The following is a 19,058-nucleotide window of genomic DNA, read 5'->3' as shown; positions in this document are numbered from 1 at the left end:
AGCCAATTGCAAAACTCTGGTAGTGTCGGTGCCGCCCTCTTCTCAGCCCCGGTATAAAGAGTGTGTCGCAACGTTGCCAACAACAAACGCTCTTCTTACACGGATCGGACACACTGAGGAAAATACTCAAATAACCGGACTACTTTTAACGCTTTTCCTTTCTCACTGGGATTAATCTCTGATTTTCAAACATGATTCCAGAGGAAAGCTTTGGATCCATCGAGAACAGGTGAGCAATGTTTCGCTCGGGTTTGTGCACTTAACGTCAGATGCAGCGATAGTTTTGTGCCTGTCTGAGCACATGTGGATGGAAGTCGTGTGCTGGACAGTCCCGTCCTTTGACCCCTCGGATCGGAGGCTGGCTGGAGGGCAGATTTTCTAACACGAAATATGATATCTCAGCGCCAAAACTGCTACTACATTACATTTAGCCCAATAACGTTTGAGAACACGAAAGCTCCACTTAAAAAGTTGATGCATGAATATTTTTTGAGTTTAAAAAGTCATATATTCAAAATTTAAGATTTATTTTGCAGTTCTGTGCATGCATGTTGCACAGCCTGCAGTAAGCGTCATGTGTAAGTCCAGCATTCACCATAACTGCTGAAACTTTCCATTGACTTAAATTGATGAAGTAATTGTTACAAAAAAAAAACTGCAAAAGCTGTTTGACATGACCAGAGTTTTGTTTTGTTGCAGAATATAGAATACAAAAGTCTAATTGCTCTGTGCCCCCCCCCCCCAGGATGCAGTCAGTAGGTCTGGCTCTGGAGGAGCTGCTGATAACGGCTGAGAAACAAGACTGCCTTACCATTGGCATCTATGAATCAGCCAAACTTCTTAATGCGTGAGTTGGAACTATTTACTTTGGATGCCTCTCTTTCTTTTCAACCTAACCGTCATGTGAGCATGACATGACATGTGAGCGCAAGTGTCTGCCTGAGACTCACATCAAACACTTATTTTCTCCTTTCCTCCTCAGAGATCCAGACAATGTGGTCCTGTGCGTCCTGGCAGCCGACAATGAAGATGATGTGGCGCTGCAGATCCACTTCACCCTGCTGCAGTCGTTCTGCTGCGACAGCGGCATCACCATCCTGCGAGTCTCCGGCGTTCAGAGGCTCCAGCAGCTGCTGGGAGCAGTGAATGCCAACCGAAACCAGGAAGAGCAGGGAGACCTTCACTGCATGTTGGTTACGGTGTGTAAATTAAGCATAACAGTTGGCTCTTATGTAACTGAAAGTGGAACTGCATCATTACAGATTATTTTCATGCAGTAGCTCAAATGTTCATAAGTGAACAAACTTCGTTGCACTTTCTGGAACTTTTCAGTTGTTTATCTGTCGTTTCCTTGTGATTTTATTTTTCTTTGCAAATGCTATCTGCAGACCAAAGTCTCCTTAAAGTATGACCATGAATTTGATGTTGTGCATTTCCTGTGCAGAACCCCCAGGCTGACCACTGTAGGCTACAAGAGGTGGGAACCTACTGCCAGGAAAGCCGACGCCTCGACCAGTGGGTGCCTGAACTGGTCCTGCAAGAACGCTGAGGGTCTGGCACCCAAACCCACACCAGCAAACTCTTTCTGGGTTCAGATACTGATGAACTGAAAGATCTGATGTACGCCAAGCTGGGATGTCCTGGAGAGGACTGAGACGGGCCGTCCTAACTGAGGACAAGCAGGAACTAATGACTCAGTGACACGGTCGGAGTGGAGACTGGGTCTATGATCTGCTTTGTGCAAAAGATACAGACAGGAAAGCCAATTTCCCACCCAGGACACATTGTTTTTACCTTGGCAGTAAAACAAAATATGAGCTTCTATTTCGTGTTTCTGCTTGTGCATACATAGTGAGTAGCACTATGTTTACGGGGTGTGACATTAATCACCGGAGGAGTAGTAGCTTTGCAACAAAACTTCCACACCCAAACTTGTTGTCCCTCAAACATCTGTGTATTACTATGGACAGGACAGGAATGCTGTAGCGGTGAAACTATGCCCAGCATTCCTGTGTATTCTAACATGGGAGAGGTCCACAGAGAGAAGGTGTGAGTGTGAAGGAGTGAGTATGTGTGTGTGAATGTGTGGTATGCGTGCAAAATGCTGAAGTCTTTCTTTAGAAAAGACTGGGCGTGCAGCGTGTGCGTTCCTGAAATGAGCAGCTGAACCTGCGGAGGAATCGTTGCCATGGAAACTGAGATGAAAATGATGTTGGAGTTGAAGTCACACAGTATTTATTGGTGTTGCAGGACTGAAAAAAAAAAAAACGGCAAAAGGGGCTCAGAACATTATGTATTTTGGTCAGAGGTGGATACAGATTGAACTGTGTTGATGAACAAGTCGGCTTTAAATTGTTATTGTACAGAAAAAGAAAGCAGTCAATATCTTTGTGCCTTCAAGAGAGAGAGAGCTACACTGTTATTAATAATTAATTTATTGGTTTTATCAGCTGTTTGAGTAGCTATTTATTGTATGATTTTTTTCTTTTTGATCTGTTATCGAAGTCAATAAATTATTGTGTTCATAATTACCTGCTTTATCAAATTTCATAAAGTATGCATCACAGAACATGCTGAATCACACAACTACAGTTTACATTTGAGTTGAGGCAATGGAAAAAACATGTGCACTTGGGGCAAAGTCTTTGTCATTAACAAGCTTGTATAAATTTGCTGCCAGGCTTCCCTGTTGAATGAAACACAAGTCAGTTACAGAGTGAAACTGGGGTGGAGGCAGAAACTCATTGTTTTGGGACAAACTGGCAAAACAAGCTGATGCAGACCTACTGTACCTACAAGCCAAGAAGCAGGGGAAAGAATTTGCAGGAAAAAATGCAAGTTGCCTGTCAAGATTTCAGATTTGATTTGTCAGGAATCATTTGCAGTCTTCCTTTCTTGTTTGCATGTTGTACGTCATATGAGCAAGTAAACATGCAGATGCAAGTTTTTCAAAGTGCTGAAGGCCAAAGCATTTGCAAATTACTGTTGGTGTAACCCCACCCTTTCCGCAGTATCTACTCATGATCAGGTATCAGGATGTTCCCGCAACACAGTATAAGTGGTTTGTCCTCCGCTCTGCCCTCCTTTCAGTCTGTTTTGCTCCCCGCTCCACCCTCCGCTCTCACATGTCTGTTCATAGCTCTGACTGCAGAGCCGAGGAGAGAGGGAACATTCAGGCACATGGACCTCCCATTTGTTTACAATCGGCTGGACAGGGGAGTGACTGGTGAGAGGGACTGACATCTGATTGGCTGTGTTTCATCCACCCTAAATCGGATTGGCTTTTGCTTGCAGAGGGATCTGGGGGAAGTATGGTTTGAAACTTGGAGGAGACTCGTGACTGTTGAAGCACAGCTTCAAAGGGTACACAGACGGCCTGAGACAGAGGACTGTTACAATGGCATTACTGTGAAATGACCCAAATGGGAGGATTCACCTAGTCAAACTCTTTGTTTACTGCCTTTAGTGTACTGCACACGATGTTGCCACTGGGCCAGTGAGCATGTGTGTGCATGTGCATTTATGTATCTTTGCAATCCGTGTGAGAAAAAGCCAGACCTCCCCTACTTACACAGGACAAAAAGAAAAAACAGTAATTTGACTGCAGCTAATAATTAACAAGACTAAGCTGCTGCAGCCATTCTCATGGCTCTGTAATGCCTTGTGCAAGCTAAATGTTAATGCATACTTTCAATACTAACATGCCAAGGTTTAGCAGGGGTAATGTTTGCAATGTTCACCATCTAAGTTTAGCATCTTAAAATTAGTTAATTAACACTTAAGACAAAGAGCAGCTGAGGCTGATGGGAATGTCAGTAGTTCTGCAAATATAACCTGGATTCTTATGCGTAACCTTTCCTGGTAAAGTATCAGTATCTGGGGTTCTCAAAGTATTTCCAACCTAAAATCTTACAGTTCAGTTTGGTTATAGAGACACTCGATTATCAAATTCATCAATTCAGTAGGTTCGGTAAGGAGATTAGGGATGGCAGACTCTAGCCTGGAATAACAAGCTCTCCGGCACACAAAAACACACACAACTGACTTGAGGAAAAGATGGAAAAATATATTTCTGAACTTAATAGTCCCCTTTTCTCTCAGTTTCAAAATAATACACGTCTCTCCTTTAACATTTTTTTTTTTTTTTTTTACAGCACAACACATTAGCTTTAACCACAATTCAAACACACACAATTCACTCTTTGCTTCACTAAAGCTAGTTCAACAGCGCGGTACTTATGAAGCTTTTACGCCGCGATTAGTTTACAGAGGTGGGCGGCTAAACAGCTCATAACAACCATAAACAGTTTCACATCACATAAAACATTATATCCTGACTAGTTTTGCTCATCGGGTTTTTTTCAAAATACACAAATACACAATACCACTCTATAGCAATGAAGTGCCAATGCTAATTGGCTAACTTTGAGTAGCTAACTCACCAGGATAATCCACTTAATTGAGAAGAAACGCCCAACGGAGTTCGTCCAATGATAATTAATCTCTCAACAGCCACATCACAGTTTAGCAAACTTCTTTCCCGTCTATACTCAATTTCACATCTCAAAAACTGGTAAAAAATGTTAGAAATGTCTTATTTCACCTTCCCGTCTCACACTTCCGCGTCTTCAGGTAGCTGTGCGTGTGTGTACCAATAGCCTGCCTGCGAGACGTTTAGGGGTCATCGGTAAATTGGGGTTACAGAAAATTACCTGAGTTATACAAATATTTGACCATAAAAAGACACTAAGTTAATAGGATTCATCCTGAGGGTACATGAACATGAAATTTCATGACAGTCCAACCAGTTGTTGAACCACAGATGGCGCTAGAGGAAAGGTAAGGTGATCATCAAAGAGAAACGGACTTATCGTCTGGGATCCTTGAATGTCCCAGATGTCTGCACCAAATTTTGTGTGAATCCATGTAGATGAGAAGATGTGGAGATATTTCACAGGATAGGTGCACTCTGACCTACTGGTGGTGCTAAAGGAAAAGTTAGGGGATTTTGAAAATCATTAGGTTTTATCATCTGAGGACCATGAATGTCTAAAAAAAATTCATATCAACCCTTCCAGTAGTTGTTGAGATGTTTCAGTCTGGACCAAAGTGGTGAACTGATCACTATCATCAACAGATGGACATTAGCATTCATTATTTAAAAGTAAAACTTACACAAAGGCACGTGTTATTATATCATCTTTTTATTAATGTTATCTACTTCTCAATATCGTCTTTTTTAACAGCAATATCCACAAAATATTAACAGTGTGCAAGAAAACATGAGTTATGGCACATCAGAGAACAGTTACAAAAAATAGATATATTTTCTTCATAATCAATCAAGGCAAAAAGATACATATACTGTATGCATACACAGGAGATCAGAACACAAAAGATGAGTCTCGGGAAGGGCTCAGAGCCGATTCAGTGATGTTTGATATGAAAAGTCCACCAGTGAGGAGCCTCAACTCTCCCCACCTGACCAGATATGAATTTCACCGGGCTCCGGCTTTTGTGTCACACCACCAGTGGATTTCCATCTTGAGCCATGTGTTCTACTTTAAGACAGTTCATTCTGTTGATCTGATAACCCCAACACCAGCATTAACACAATATACGCCACTATAAGGCAAACTGACAACCAACCAATCAGACAAACTTTCAGCCAAACCAGCAATTTAGGCCAGCTGTCTCTGATTGTAAGCCCAACCAGCTATGGAATGATTGAAAAACAATGATGATTAAAAAAAAACAGCATCTGTCAGACACCATCAGGACAACGTTAGTGTATGCATGTGTGTGTGCTGATATGATATGCATGTATGTCTTATGCAGTTGTAATTCTCTTTGAGTTTAGATGTAAAGAAAAAATGACAAGAAACTGCATTTCCTTTCTTAAACACGTAGAATGATTCAGTTATTTCCTCCCCCTGGATTTGTAATTCTGAGTAACTTCCTACCGATCACTATGGTTTACACTCAGGTTTCTGTTTACTTAGGCTATTATATTTCTTCAGTTGATTCCTTGTTCTTTTTTTCTTCTCAATTATCTCCACAGATAAGATAAAGGAATTCATTTAATTCAAATGAATAGTTTGACATTTTGAGAAATACGCTTGTTTGCTTTTTTTTTGCTGAGAGTTAGATTCAAAGAACAGACACTTCCATGTGTGTTTGCTAGATATAAAGCAACAACCAATCTGATTAACTTAGCTTAGCATAAAAAATTGGAAACCGGGGGGAAACAGCTAGCCTATCTCTGTATGAAGACAACAAAATCGGCCCACCAGCACTTCAAAAGCTCACTAAATAATACGTTATATCTCATTTGTTGCTGGTAGGTGAATTTTGTTATCTTTGGACAGAGCCAGATAGGCTAGTTGTTTCCTTCTGTTTCCAGTCTTTAAGCTAAGCTAACCTATCATCATATCCAGCAAACATACATGAAAGTGGTATCAATTTTTCTAACCGAACTCTCTGTAAAAAAACGAATAAGTGAATTACGCCAAAATGTTAAACTATTCCTTAAGGTCACTAAGGCTTAAATGAGTGGTGAAATAACCTGCAGCTAATACAGTATAGCTGAGACAGGCACAGATATAACTAAACTGAAAAATAAACTCTTTAAATAAGTGAATTTTGCATCTTTGTTACCATTATCATAGCTATTATTGGTCATCACATCAAAAATAACCTTCTACACGTCAACGGGATAATTTTAGTGTGTGACAGCAATAGATGTTAGGCTTCTTCCAAATGTGCGGGCTGGCCTCTGACTGATAAAAAGAGCGAGTGGAGGCCGTACGTGCCGTTCTGACTCACACAGTATCACATGATCACACTCCTCTGGTCAGAATCTCTCTGACCTGGAATTACAGGGCTACAGTACTGTAACATTACTAGGACACTCTGCACAGCACGAATACACAAATTCATGCATGCGCACTCGAACACACACACACACACACACACACAAACACACACACACACACACACACACACACACACACACACACACACACACACACACACACACACACACACACACACACACACACACACACAAAAAACATGCATACACCTCTATTATTTTCTTCTCTGCCTACTGCTTTGCCTAATCATCTTTTCAGCTACCAAACTCTAGCATCTGACACACACCCACACACACACACACACGCACACAAACACACATACCCTCAGCCCTCACTATGGCCTTTCTCCAGCTCCTGATCTCTCTGTACTTTGGGAACGGCCTGCTCTCTCTGTTAGGAACAAAGGCAAATGAAAGATGAAGCAGGGCTTTGTATCAGGATCCTGATTAGCAGTGATACTAAAGAGATATTTAACCTTGTATTGTGCCATCAAGTTTTAATTTTTAAAAGGGAATAGTTTCACATTTGGGGAAATATGCTTTCTTGCTGAGAGTCAGATGAGGCAATTTACACCACTCCACTGTCTGTAGGTTAATAATGAAGCTACAGCCAGCAGCTGGTTAGCTTTGGTTAGCATAACGATTGCAAAAAGGGAGAAACAGCTACCCTGGCTGTGTGTAAAGGTGATAGAACCAGCCTTCTAGCACCCCTAAAGCTCAATACAGAAAAATATCATTTTTCCAATCAAATAAATTTAACATCAGGTGTAAATTAGCAAGCGTCAGAGATGGTGGTTGGTGGACTGTGTCACCTTTGCACATTGTCAGGCTAGCTGTTTTCCCCTGTTCTCAGTCTGTATGCTGAGCTAAGCTAACTGACTGCTGCTGATAGCTTCATATTTAACCTACAGATATGAGAGTTATATCAATCGTCTCCTCAAACGCTCAGCAAGAACTCAAATAAGTATTCAAAAATGTTGAACTATTCCTCTAAAGATGAGCTAAAAAGTTGCCAAAAAGCTGCCTTATTTCAAGATTCAGACAATGTGGAGCTCTCATGGACTAAATGCAACACTTAACTACTTTTTAAGGCGTCCCTGGTGGCCTTTAACACTCACAGATGAGTAGGTGTGGACCCATTAACACATAAACAACTGCTCACCTCTCACCACCTCCAAGAAAGCTCCTCACTCCCAAAAACAAGTGTAGCAGGTGGGTCATATTGACCTTAGCGATCAGAGAACAGAAAAGCAGTGGGCTCAACCCCCATGACAGTCAATCAGCAGCAGTAAGTCCTGTTCAAGTGACCCCACCCAGCTCTGTTACTGTATGTAACTCCTGACAAAAGCTGAAGTGTAATTATGATGGCACAAAGCTCTCTTCTTTCAGCATTTAAAACGTCAAAACAAGCCTTCAGTGCCAAAGCCCTTATAGCTCCTTTAACTAAAAAGAGAGTGTAGGTGTGGTTTATGTGTATGTGTGTGTTGTCCTTGTTGTCTGTCACCCACCAAAGCCAACACTTGAGAAAAAAACTTAAAATCTGTGGGCTGCTCTGGTGTTAAAGGATAGATCAGGAGGTTGGTTTTTGCCACTGGTATGAGGTCCGATGTTGATTCATCCTCTAACAGGATAAAATCCTAAACCTAAGAGGGTTCATGTTTCTAACTTTTATCATTTATTTTATCCTCATCAGGTGGTTGTATTTGTATCTGTGGTTAAAACCAATCTCCGCTATCGCAAGCCTCTAAACCCTGAATGACGAAAAAAAAAAAAAAAATTAACAATAAATGAAGACAGACATGATCCTGACTGACAGAACAGAATAAGTAGTACTAAAAAAATCCAACATCCACAGAGGGGGATTCTGTGTTTAGATTTTGTATCTTACAAACACTGTACAGGATAATACTCAACTGACCAGGTTCCATGGACTCCATAGAAAGAAGAAAACTCAAAAATAAACCCAAAACAGCTACTCTTCAACTTATCACTTCTGCACATGTCTGAAAGAAAGTTTATACACTTTTTTTGTTTCTCTTAACTTCGTTTTTTTCCCCCACTCCATCTTCAGTTTTTACAATCAAGTTTGGTTTTTCAGAGAGGAGGAGCGCTGTGGAGGAGAGGAGGAAACTGAGAGGGGACCTCCGGCTCTTACCGATCCAGACCCTGACCGGTTTGAGCACACCTTAAAGCGAGCTGTTGCACTGGGGAGACTGGAAACTTTAAAGACTGGTAAAGCCAGGCCATATTTATTCTATCTGATTTATAGCCAGGATTATTATGCATTAAAACAAGACACCCCTTCTCTACAGAAGAGGCGAATAAAACAAACAGCTCCATCTTTGCACTATCCAATGCAATCTATCTCTTCTTTTACATGAGCAGAGAAGGAAGGAAATGGAAAGCTTTGTTTTTACTTTTTTGGGATGGCTTCATTTTTAGTTTTTAAGTTTGGGCTCTCTCCTCCAGCCTTGCAGTCCTTGCAGACCGATTCTCAAGTGTGGTCAGTGAATGACCTCGCCCTCTCTCAGGGTAAAGCACAGGGAGGCTTGATGTACAGTAGAAACCCTTGTTTAAGATTCTAGCAGGTACCTGGCGAGGTGTTACCCCCAGCTTAAAATCAGATCTCCTGTCGTTTCATGAATGCTAGCAGGAAAAGAAACCTGATCAGCCAGGGGCAGCACCCATGTCAAAGAAAACAATTAAAAAAAAAGTACAGTATTATCTGTTAAGTAATGTGTCAACAAAATATCAAAACGTACATTGAGTTCACAAACATGTATTTCTTAAGAAAAATGCAGTAAACGTCCGGGGTTAATAGCTTGAGTTCTGTGTAGAGCTGTGTTCCCCTCTTAGGTGCAGATCTGAGGTCAGGTTAGACATCGATTTCAGCCAACAGCAGCCATAATAAACTGCTGTGGAATCAGTGTGACAGCAGATCAGCATCTAGAGACGACTTTCAGTACAGCTTGGCACAGCTGGAGGTTTTGGCCGAAGGCTGCAGACGGCCATATTGAGGCCACAGGCAGAGAAGGTCTGTTGATACAGGTTTTGGGTGGGAACATGCTATAGCCCGATAAAGGCAAAGGCTTTAGCCACTTGCTCCAAAAGGCCCCGCCATGATGTAGCACAGGCAAGTCTGAGGACAAGGCTCTCAGACCTTTTTTTTTTTAACTCCCACATGAAAGAAGAAGCATTTATTGAGCTTTTAATGGGACACCAGGTCGTGTTTGGCACGGTTTGCAGAAGCGCCTACCGCCCATTTCTGTTGCCCACATGCATCCTCCCACTCCCTGCCTATGGCACAGCTGTCCATCCTTTACCCAGCCCCTCATTTCATGACAAAAGAAGGAAAAAAAATCCCAGTTTCCTACTTATTAATGTCCAAATCCCTTTTCAAGTTAAGCTAACACTTGTAGTTAATTTACCAGCATATATGAATATTACCAAAGCACCTTGGATCATACTCAGTGATATACTGATCTCGGCCACTGTGAGCACATGATACCTGCCCCTTAGCTGTGGCTCTGGGGTATGGCGCTTTTCCAGAGTGGCTATTTTGGGAGTGTGTGTATCTGTGTGTTTCTGTGTGTGTGTGTGTGTGTGTGTGTGTGTGTGTGTGTGTGTGTGTGTGTGTGTGTGTGTGTGTGTGTGTGTGTGTGACGATACTAGATACAGCCCTGTATGACTGGACAGGGCTGCTTGAAGTTGTGAATTTGTACGTGTGTGTCTGGGGATCAATTTAGGTACTGAATGTGTACATTGTGTGTATGATGTGCATGGCTGTATGTGGATGTGTATTTATGTGTGTGTGTGTGTGTGTGTGTGTGTGTGTGTGTGTGAGGGCAGGAGGAGTGGAGCGCAGCTATAGGATGATGCAGGGTTTCTTGTCCTTGAAAGGGTTTTCGGAGGTGGGAACCCCAACCAGCAGAGGGTCGCTACGAGCGTGCTGCTCACAGTAACTCATCAGGTCTGCTGCTGCTTTGGACACCTGACGAGAGAGAGGAAGACGCGAGGGAAGGCCAGAGGGGAGGAGAGAAGAGGGTGAGGCGTTAAAATGAGAGGACAATTTGGACAAATATGGGAAAAGAAAAAGATGATGGCAGATGATTGAGGACAGTAGAGAAAGGTAGTTGAGAGCGGCATGAGAGAACAGAAGAAACAGGAGGAAGAAGAGGATAAAGGGGAGGAAGAGAAAGGAAAGGGGGAGGGAGGTTAAGAGTATGGTCAGATGTTGATGGATGAGTCCACACAAACTGACACATGTGGCAGTAAACAATCATCCTACCTTGATGCGTTCGATCCCTGCCTCAATCCTCAGCTGTTCCACTAGTTTCCTGGCCTGGGCGATATTATTAGTGGTAGACATACTGATCCATCAGAATACACCAACACAGGAGAAATCTGAGAGTGAGGGAGAGAGAGAGAAAGGGAAAGAAAAGAGTGACATGAAAAAATGTTCACTATGCAGAAAATGATGGATGATTTCATCAAATATGTTGGCACGCCTTTAGGTGGATATGCAGGGAGAGGGATATCTTGGCAGAAAACGCACAGTCAGCACATTCTCCACGAAAACTGGACTTTGGATCATAGTTTTGCGTGTGCACACTGACATGCTCTTGCTATGTTTTCATCTGTGCCTTGTGTGTAACTAGGACATGATTGAGTGGATCATCCCAGTGACATGAAGGTGAGTTGTGGTTTGAAAATTTACATTTAAACTGTAAACATACTGTAACACCGTGCTTTAAGTCCCCTTTAGTAAATTAAATTTTTATACATTTATTCATATACATTGTTTTGTAATAATTATGAAGACATATTTTATATTATTATTATATATAAGCCTCCACTTATATCTGCTTACAGCTACATTGTAATGTGTTATAAACCATTTATTAAAAGTCTATGTGCTGCTTATGAATGCCAAATAGGGGGGACTTTCGAACACACACACATGCGCATGCAAATATATGTACCATTTAAATGTAAAACATATATAAAAGATAAATTTGCTGTGGTCGCTCGGGTCATATAGATATTACTACTTGTGGTGTAACTCACACTGTACTTAAATATACAAATTTTATGCTACATTACACTTCTACTTTGCTAGATTTCAGAGGGAAATAATTGTACTTTTTTCTACACTACATTTATCTGACAGATCTAATGACTTGTTGCTTTTTCATATACTTTTTTATATACTACATATATTAGATTATACTATTTCATTGATTAATTTGATCAGATGTCAAAATATCATGGATTAACTATACCAACAGTCCATAAAGTATTTAAAATGAGATTTGCCTTGACCTGCTGCAAAATTAAAATGATGCTTACCCCTTTGCTGCATCAGTATTAATGATCAAATAATACAATTCATTATGAAATACTCTCACAGGGGCCATTTTTTCTTCATAGCAAGTACTTTTACTTTTGGTACTTTAACTAGATTTTGTTGATGACACTGTACTTTTAGTTAAGTAGGACTTTAAATACAAGTTGCCAGCCTATCACAGGGCTGACATACCATTCAAAAACCATTCACACTCACACCTAAGGGCAATTTAGAATTAACCTATACCTGCATGTCTTTGGACTGGAGGAAACCCATGTAGGGGTTGCTGTGATGCGACAGTGCTAACCACCACATTGTGATATTGATGTTGATGTTGGTCAAAACTTTTCTTTATGAAGCAAACAACATATGTATATATATTTTAGTAAGTCAACAATCGCATGATGATTTACAGTAGCCTGGACATTGCATTGATGTTGTACTGATTTATAAAGCAATTCACTTGTCAATAGCTCCATCCAGGGGACTGTGTGGCCTCAGCTGTAGATTTATAGCACCACTGTGAGGTGAACACACGGTGGTGCAACACTAATAATTGAGTAAATATAGAAACATGGCAGCTTCTTGATCATTCATGGAAGTGATGGGCACAGTACAACTAAGAAAAAGCTGTTAAGTATTATTGGATCAATGTTCATCATTTACGCTGAGACTTTACCAAACGTACCGTAAATATAGGCAAGAACTGAAAGATCAGTGAATATTGAAAACCTCATGTCTAAATAGGGATAGTACATCCAAGCTGAGATTTAACTTCTGGATAAACACACCTACTGTTGTGTTGTGATCAAAACCTCATACAATGTTTTCCTTGTGTCCAGGACCTGTGAGTACACTGTGTTAATTCACATGTCAAAACTAAGATATTTCGCAGACTAAGTGGACAAAAATAAGAGTATTACCTGACTGATGGTGCACAGACAGGACTCTCTCTGAACACTGATGTGACTGGATGTAGAGGTTCGATCTGAGCAGCCGTTAAACAGTTGCCGAGTCAAAACGACAGAGCTGGGCGATGGCTGAGCTCACATTGGCTTGACTCTGAGTAGAAAGAGAACAAGTGACATGAACAGGGGATTTGGCTTTGAGATTATAAAACATTTTACACATTTCAAAATCTTAGTTTCCACATGCAATTGTGCATACATGGGAAGATGAATTGATTCTCTAATTTAAAAAAAAAAACTACTGGCTTCAATCAGAAAAAAATCTCAAACGATTCCCCATTTTACTTTGGACCTGGTGGAATGACATTATAAAGGCCAGGGGTGAATGAAACTGCACATTTTCAGTAATGAACTGCTAACATTTTGAGATCCTGAGGGTGGAATTTGCCCAATTGCCAAACTGTGATCATCAGCTCTATCGTCCATATTACAACATCTGTCATCACAACTTCATTTTTCTTCCCAAAAGCACCGGTAACACCAATGATTGATCAGATGATGGGACATTCCTGCATTGCCTTTCAAGTTTTTTCATACCTTTGGTCGACAAATCTTATTAAAAACTCCGTCAGTTTCTTTCTTTTACACTTCTGTCAGCGCAGTGTGAAAGTTTCCCCACCAGCACATACGATTAAACCACACCTCGCTCTTCACCTACATCACGATGAGTGTGTTACGACTGTGTCTCTCACTCTCTCTGTCTCTCAGTCTGTCACCCTCCTTCCCGGGGAGAGAGTCCTGCTTTAATTACTCCGACTGTGGAGTAGCTCAGAGATTCATGTCCGTAATTAGGGCTTTTGTGTGTGTGTGTGTGTGTGTGTGTGTGTGTGTGTGCGTGTATGTGTGTGTGTGTGTGCGAGAGAGAGAGAGAGAGAAAGAATGGAGAGAGAGAAAGAGAAAGAATGGAGGGAGTCAATAGACATATATTATAACACCTGATGAAATTCTCTCTCTTTCTATCTCTGCACACACATTTGTATTATTACACTTGTGAGGACATGTCCCCTAGTCTAACCCTGATTCTAATCTTTATCCTGATTTTAACCCTGAGCCCAAACTCTAATCCCCACTGGACCCTTAGTTGAGACCCTTTGAAGAGTTTCCCTTTTCTTTGTCCTCTTGTCTTCTCACGTGAACATCGTTTGTTGACTTGTTTTGGATACTTATGAGGACATTACGTTGACTTAAATTAATTAACTGAAGATTAAAGGTGGATGGATCGACACATCTTGTTTTGAGAATCAATACTAGCATTAATATAAAAACAACATAAAAAAAAAAATCCTACCAAAAACAAATGAACGTTAGTGTTACATTACATTGTGTTCTGGGCACATGAGCATTTGTTGCCCCTTGTTAACAGGGGTGCAGTGAAGTAATTACCATAACATAGTGACACACAGCACATGGCTCTATAGTCACATTACTAGTAAAATGTTTAGCTATTAGTTTTGTTATTGGTGATTCTGGCGGTGGTATTACCTGGTATCTGATTAGAATTTTCTTCTTCTTTTTTTTTCTGGGGCCTACCAACCAGCCCTATTGGAAATGTACCCTAACTTTAACTTAACCCCTGACCTGAATGTAACCCTAACCTTAACAAAAGCATTAAGAAAAACAAAAAACAAAAAACAAAAAGTGAACAAATACTACATAAATATATAAACAAATAGATAAATAAATAAAGCTAGTTTGAAACCTAAAAGGTAATGGTTTACCCTCTGGGGACAGGCCTTCTATCACTTAATGGGAGGTGTGTCCCCATATAACATACACACACACACACACACACACACACACACTTTTTCCATCACATTATACTCCATGCTTGTCAGTATCTGTCAAAGTTTAAAGAGTAAATCAGCCCATAGCTGCATCACTGACAGCCAACAGATGAATGTGCTGTAGATGTATCGAAATAGCAGCAATTACTTCCTCACAACATACAACAACATCACACACTACAGCCTCTAACATGTGAACACTACAGGCGTATGGCAGGACTGGTTTTTCAGTGCAACGTGCTGCAATGCGCTCTTATTTTGTAGGGCTCAACTCCCTCCAAAAAGATAAAAGTGACACAATCTCCTACAAAGTAACTAGGATAAAACTGAAACGAGGTGACACCACTCGCATCCTCTTTGTTTACAAACTGTTGTAACTTTCACACGAGGAGCTTTTGTGTTTTTGAAAGTGAACATTCAAATGCAATGGATGGTTTTGCTCAGAAACGAATGTTTAGATAGAACCAATAAACGTGGGAAGTCGCAGTGACACACCTTTAAGAGATGAATGACCTGTATCATTATTTTCTTTTTAGACATTATAAGCCTCGTGCTTTGATTTCTTCAGCCTGTTGATTTTTCAAACTTTCTGCTATGGCGCATTCCGTGCCGAGAGAAGGAAGCTGGAGCCTTCACACCAGCACAAACATGAATTTCTTGCCTCTCCACAGCCACATCTCTCCTCTCCTGCGCCTCCAAATTGAACACGTTATCTTGAAAAGCCGATACACAGAAGCAAAACCCTATACAGAGAGCTGGTCATTTGTCTCGGCCTGGACCAAAAACATCACCAGAGCTGGACAGGCCCCGGCCAGCCAGCCCACGGCCGCTCTCAAGACGCGCAAAAATGCATCAATCCTTATTGATCCTAGCAGCTCCTGAGCGCTGATCGGGCCTACAGTACGGAGCCATGTCCTCCACTATAGGCCCTGCTTGCTGCTCTACCGTGTGAAAACACAATGCGGGCATTTTGATGGATAGAACAGCATGTCCTCTCTCTCCCATGGCTATCCACACACACACACACACACACACACACACACACACACACACACACACACACACACACACACATACATTCATACACACGCATACGCACAGGCGCGCAGTCACAGGCAGACCTTGTGCACATATCAAAGCCAGAGACATTTTCCCAAGTGAAGACCAGACTAGACCGCTTCAAGTCTGCAAAAAAAAAGAAGAAAAAAGGCCCTGGTTGTTAGCCGTGGGAGCAGGGTGGTGACATGTTTTGAGGGAGGCAGGCTCCAGCAGCCAATATAAACCCATCCAGCGACAATGGGCACAAGGCTGGAGCGCATGCCTTTATGTTCCGCTATTATGCAAATTGGTCGGCATACGGCCTACTTCAGCATATAAGATCCAGAGGTTGTTTTTTTTTTTTTTTTGGATACAGTGGCTTGTGCGTCCTCAGAGTCCAGCCGAGCTGTAGGAAATCTTCCACTGACCCTGTCCCCGGTCCTCCCCACCCTCTCTGCCGGCAAAGGGCTGGGGAAATCCGGATTCGTGACACTGATGAAGCCCCACTCCGCTGCAGCCGCCCTCGGTGACGAGAAGCCGGGGTTGCAGAGGCGCACGGACGCGTTACAATGATCATACACAGGCAGAAAAATACCCGAATATTTCCAAACTCACCTCCGAATGCGCTGTATTGGTGATTTAAAGGGCCAGATCCGCTGGTTTCTCACCCTCTCTGCTCGTTCACTCCCCGTCTTCACCGAGCCAAACGCCTCCCCCTCCGATACCAGTGTCTGTCCACTCCTCTACACCCCCCCCTTCTCTTCCTCCCTTCCTCCCTCTCTCCTTCTCCCTCCCTCCATCCGATCCGGTGGCAGCAGCTTTAACCCAGGGGCTCCCAAACAAAACATTTCCAGACATTCACACATATCTACATCACCCGAATACATCCTCCAAACACGATGATTTTTACTGGGTACTTATCCTAATCACACTCTAATAAAGAAAGAAATAACAACAGGCCAGAATGTAAATCATCTGTTTAGTTGAGGATCTCTGGTGCAGTCGAAACTCCTTTAGACTTGTAGCGTGTACGCTTGGGAATTTAGGAGTGTATACAGGGCAGCACAGCATGAATGAAAGCCCCATTCAGAATTATTTTTAGTAAACCTTTATTTAACAAAGAACTTAAAAATGTAACCGGATCTCCAAGAAATCTCTTGATCTGTGGGACACTGGCTCAGTGGCTGAATGACATTCTCTTCCCAACAACAGATCTAATCACTAATCTTTTCATCCACTGTAAATTGTAGCTGTTGGCTCAGATCCCAGGTAACCTATCAGACAGGCTATACTGCTGCATATGAAATTAACAAAAAAAAAGCCTTTCACTTTTAGGTGCACCTTATTCAAAATACTGTATAATCTACTTAGAGTGGCAAAAAGATAAAAGTTTGTATAGTATATTTTCATATATTGGTTCAAATGTCTCTGACACATTGCTTTATATGATCATAGTACCCGAAATGCACTAAGAAACATATTTTTGTGCAGGATTTACTGATGGAAATCAGAAATAAATACCCCGTTTTCCCTTGAAGACTGTAGTGCACTGACCCTCATATTTTCTGCATTAATTGTACATCTGGAGGAGGGTTAGTGCTCAAAGAAAGTGCCCTAGTCTGTCCATTTTCTCCCATCAAATTTGACATAAAATAATCCACAACACAGCTCTACTATGACCTTTGCTCCCTATTTATCCAACCTGCAAGATATTGTTTGTTTCCTGTGACATGCACATCTGGATACGTGTACCACTCAGTATAAAAGCGACTCTTTCCAACAGGAATCCATTGCGCTGCGCTGCCACACGGTGGCGCCATCGGCCCAACCGTAGTTCCGTCTTCTCCAGGGAGGTGTGGGCCGCTCCTTCTATTCCTGGCAGGCCCAGCGCAAACACGCATCGTCCGTTTCCACCGAGCTGTAAGCCCACTCCTCCACACGGAGCTAAAAGTGCTGCATCTGCTGCATGATTATCGGCTGGATTTGGACTGTTTGCTCTGCACTGAAGGGGGGGGCAAAGGTCTGATGTGTAGGATAACATCTTATTTTTACATTCTTTGGTTGGGGGCTTTAAGATGCTGAAAGAGATGGAGACATATGGGTAAATTCAGGGTTAAAACAGCGTTGCTTTCACGCACACACTGTATGGAAACCATTTCAAGCTGATTATTATAACCACAGGAGAGCTATTTATAACTCACACACAGTACCGCATTGGCCTCATTTCCACTGACGTGTGAAATTATGCTGATGCCTATACATTTCTCTTACATTTCCTCACCTTTCTCTTTCTCCATCTCCCTCCTCTGTTTTTCCCCTCCCTCCCTCATCTGTTTCACTTCCTTCCTCCATTTCTCTCTCTGTTTCTTTCCCCTCCCTCCCTCCTGTGTGTGTGTGTGTGTGTGTGTGTGTGTTGAGGAGGCAGTGGGTTACAGTGGATTACAGCAGGGCTCTTCATTTTCGAAGAAATAAGTGGTGGAAGCCCATGAGTCACGACTTTAAAGATACTCTCAGGCTGACAGAGGTGGTGCCCCAATCCACACACACACACACACACGTTTTATGTTTCTTGCTGTCAAGGCTGGATTACCAACCAGGCAAAGTGGGCAGGTACACAGGGGCCCCACACCTCAAGGGCCACAAGAGCCCTAGATCAAACCTCCCCCCAAATTTTGGATTTACTATCATGGGAAACCAAGAAAATAGCTCATATTAATTTTTGAGAAACTGGTCCCAGTGAATAAAAATGATTAATTAATTATCAAAATTATTCAATCGATTAATTGATTTACCAACTAATCATTCAACTAGGAAAACTGATAGGTTTCTGAGGAAGGGCCCAACAACAAATTTTTGCCCCCTCGGCCCAAGAGGTTAATCCGGCCATGCTTGCTCTGAGCTGTGGTGTGTGTGTGATGCAGGTTTATCTTTGACTTAATACATAGTTTTACCCTGGATGTCTAGAAACACGTGTGTGTCTGTGCATGTGTGTGGACAAGAGGATTAACTTATTAAGATCCAGTGGAGGGGTTGCCACATTGACCCAG

General features: G+C 41.9%; 2 protein-coding genes across 4 annotated transcripts; one reads left to right on the top strand and one right to left on the bottom strand.

Moving 5' to 3' along the window:
• Positions 1-68: 68 nt before the first annotated feature.
• On the top strand, positions 69-2,435 carry LOC111226142 (growth arrest and DNA damage-inducible protein GADD45 beta-like). The gene is made up of 4 exons (XM_022751242.1): positions 69-229; positions 746-847; positions 983-1,199; positions 1,445-2,435. The coding sequence occupies exons 1-4, from the start codon at positions 192-194 to the stop codon at positions 1,547-1,549; spliced, it is 462 nt and encodes a 153-aa protein (XP_022606963.1). The 5' UTR covers positions 69-191; the 3' UTR covers positions 1,550-2,435.
• A 4,619-nt stretch (positions 2,436-7,054) lies between these two features.
• On the bottom strand, positions 7,055-16,713 carry gng7 (G protein subunit gamma 7). Of its 3 annotated transcripts, XM_022750455.1 has the most exons (5): positions 16,627-16,671; positions 13,848-13,983; positions 13,145-13,283; positions 11,163-11,278; positions 7,055-10,865 (listed from the first exon to the last, which is right to left on the bottom strand). In XM_022750455.1, exons 4-5 carry the CDS (start codon positions 11,241-11,243, stop codon positions 10,740-10,742), a joined length of 207 nt encoding a protein of 68 aa, XP_022606176.1. In that variant the 5' UTR covers positions 11,244-11,278; positions 13,145-13,283; positions 13,848-13,983; positions 16,627-16,671; the 3' UTR covers positions 7,055-10,739. The 3 variants fall into 3 exon arrangements, with proteins under 3 accessions (XP_022606176.1, XP_022606175.1, XP_022606177.1); XM_022750454.1 differs by lacking the exon at positions 13,848-13,983 and having other exon boundaries at positions 16,627-16,713; XM_022750456.1 differs by lacking the exons at positions 13,848-13,983; positions 16,627-16,671 and adding an exon at positions 13,727-13,813.
• Between the last annotated feature and the right edge of the window lie 2,345 nt (positions 16,714-19,058).

The sequence above is a fragment of the Seriola dumerili genome, unplaced genomic scaffold (assembly GCF_002260705.1).
Source record: "Seriola dumerili isolate Sdu_G_001 unplaced genomic scaffold, Sdu_1.0 BDQW01000149.1, whole genome shotgun sequence".
Lineage (NCBI taxonomy): Eukaryota > Metazoa > Chordata > Actinopteri > Carangiformes > Carangidae > Seriola > Seriola dumerili.
This window is presented reverse-complemented; position numbering and strand designations above follow the sequence as displayed.

Excerpts from the sequence above, each read along its gene's own strand:
- gng7 (XM_022750454.1), bottom strand. The coding sequence starts at position 11,243 with ATGTCTACCACTAATAATATCGCCCAGGCCAGGAAACTAGTGGAACAG. Across the intron at positions 10,866-11,162 it reads CAGGGATCGAACGCATCAAG|GTGTCCAAAGCAGCAGCAGA; the intron begins GTAGGATGATTG and ends CTCTCTCGTCAG.
- LOC111226142 (XM_022751242.1), top strand. The coding sequence starts at position 192 with ATGATTCCAGAGGAAAGCTTTGGATCCATCGAGAACAG. Across the intron at positions 848-982 it reads TCAGCCAAACTTCTTAATGC|AGATCCAGACAATGTGGTCC; the intron begins GTGAGTTGGAAC and ends TTTCCTCCTCAG. Across the intron at positions 1,200-1,444 it reads TTCACTGCATGTTGGTTACG|AACCCCCAGGCTGACCACTG; the intron begins GTGTGTAAATTA and ends TTTCCTGTGCAG.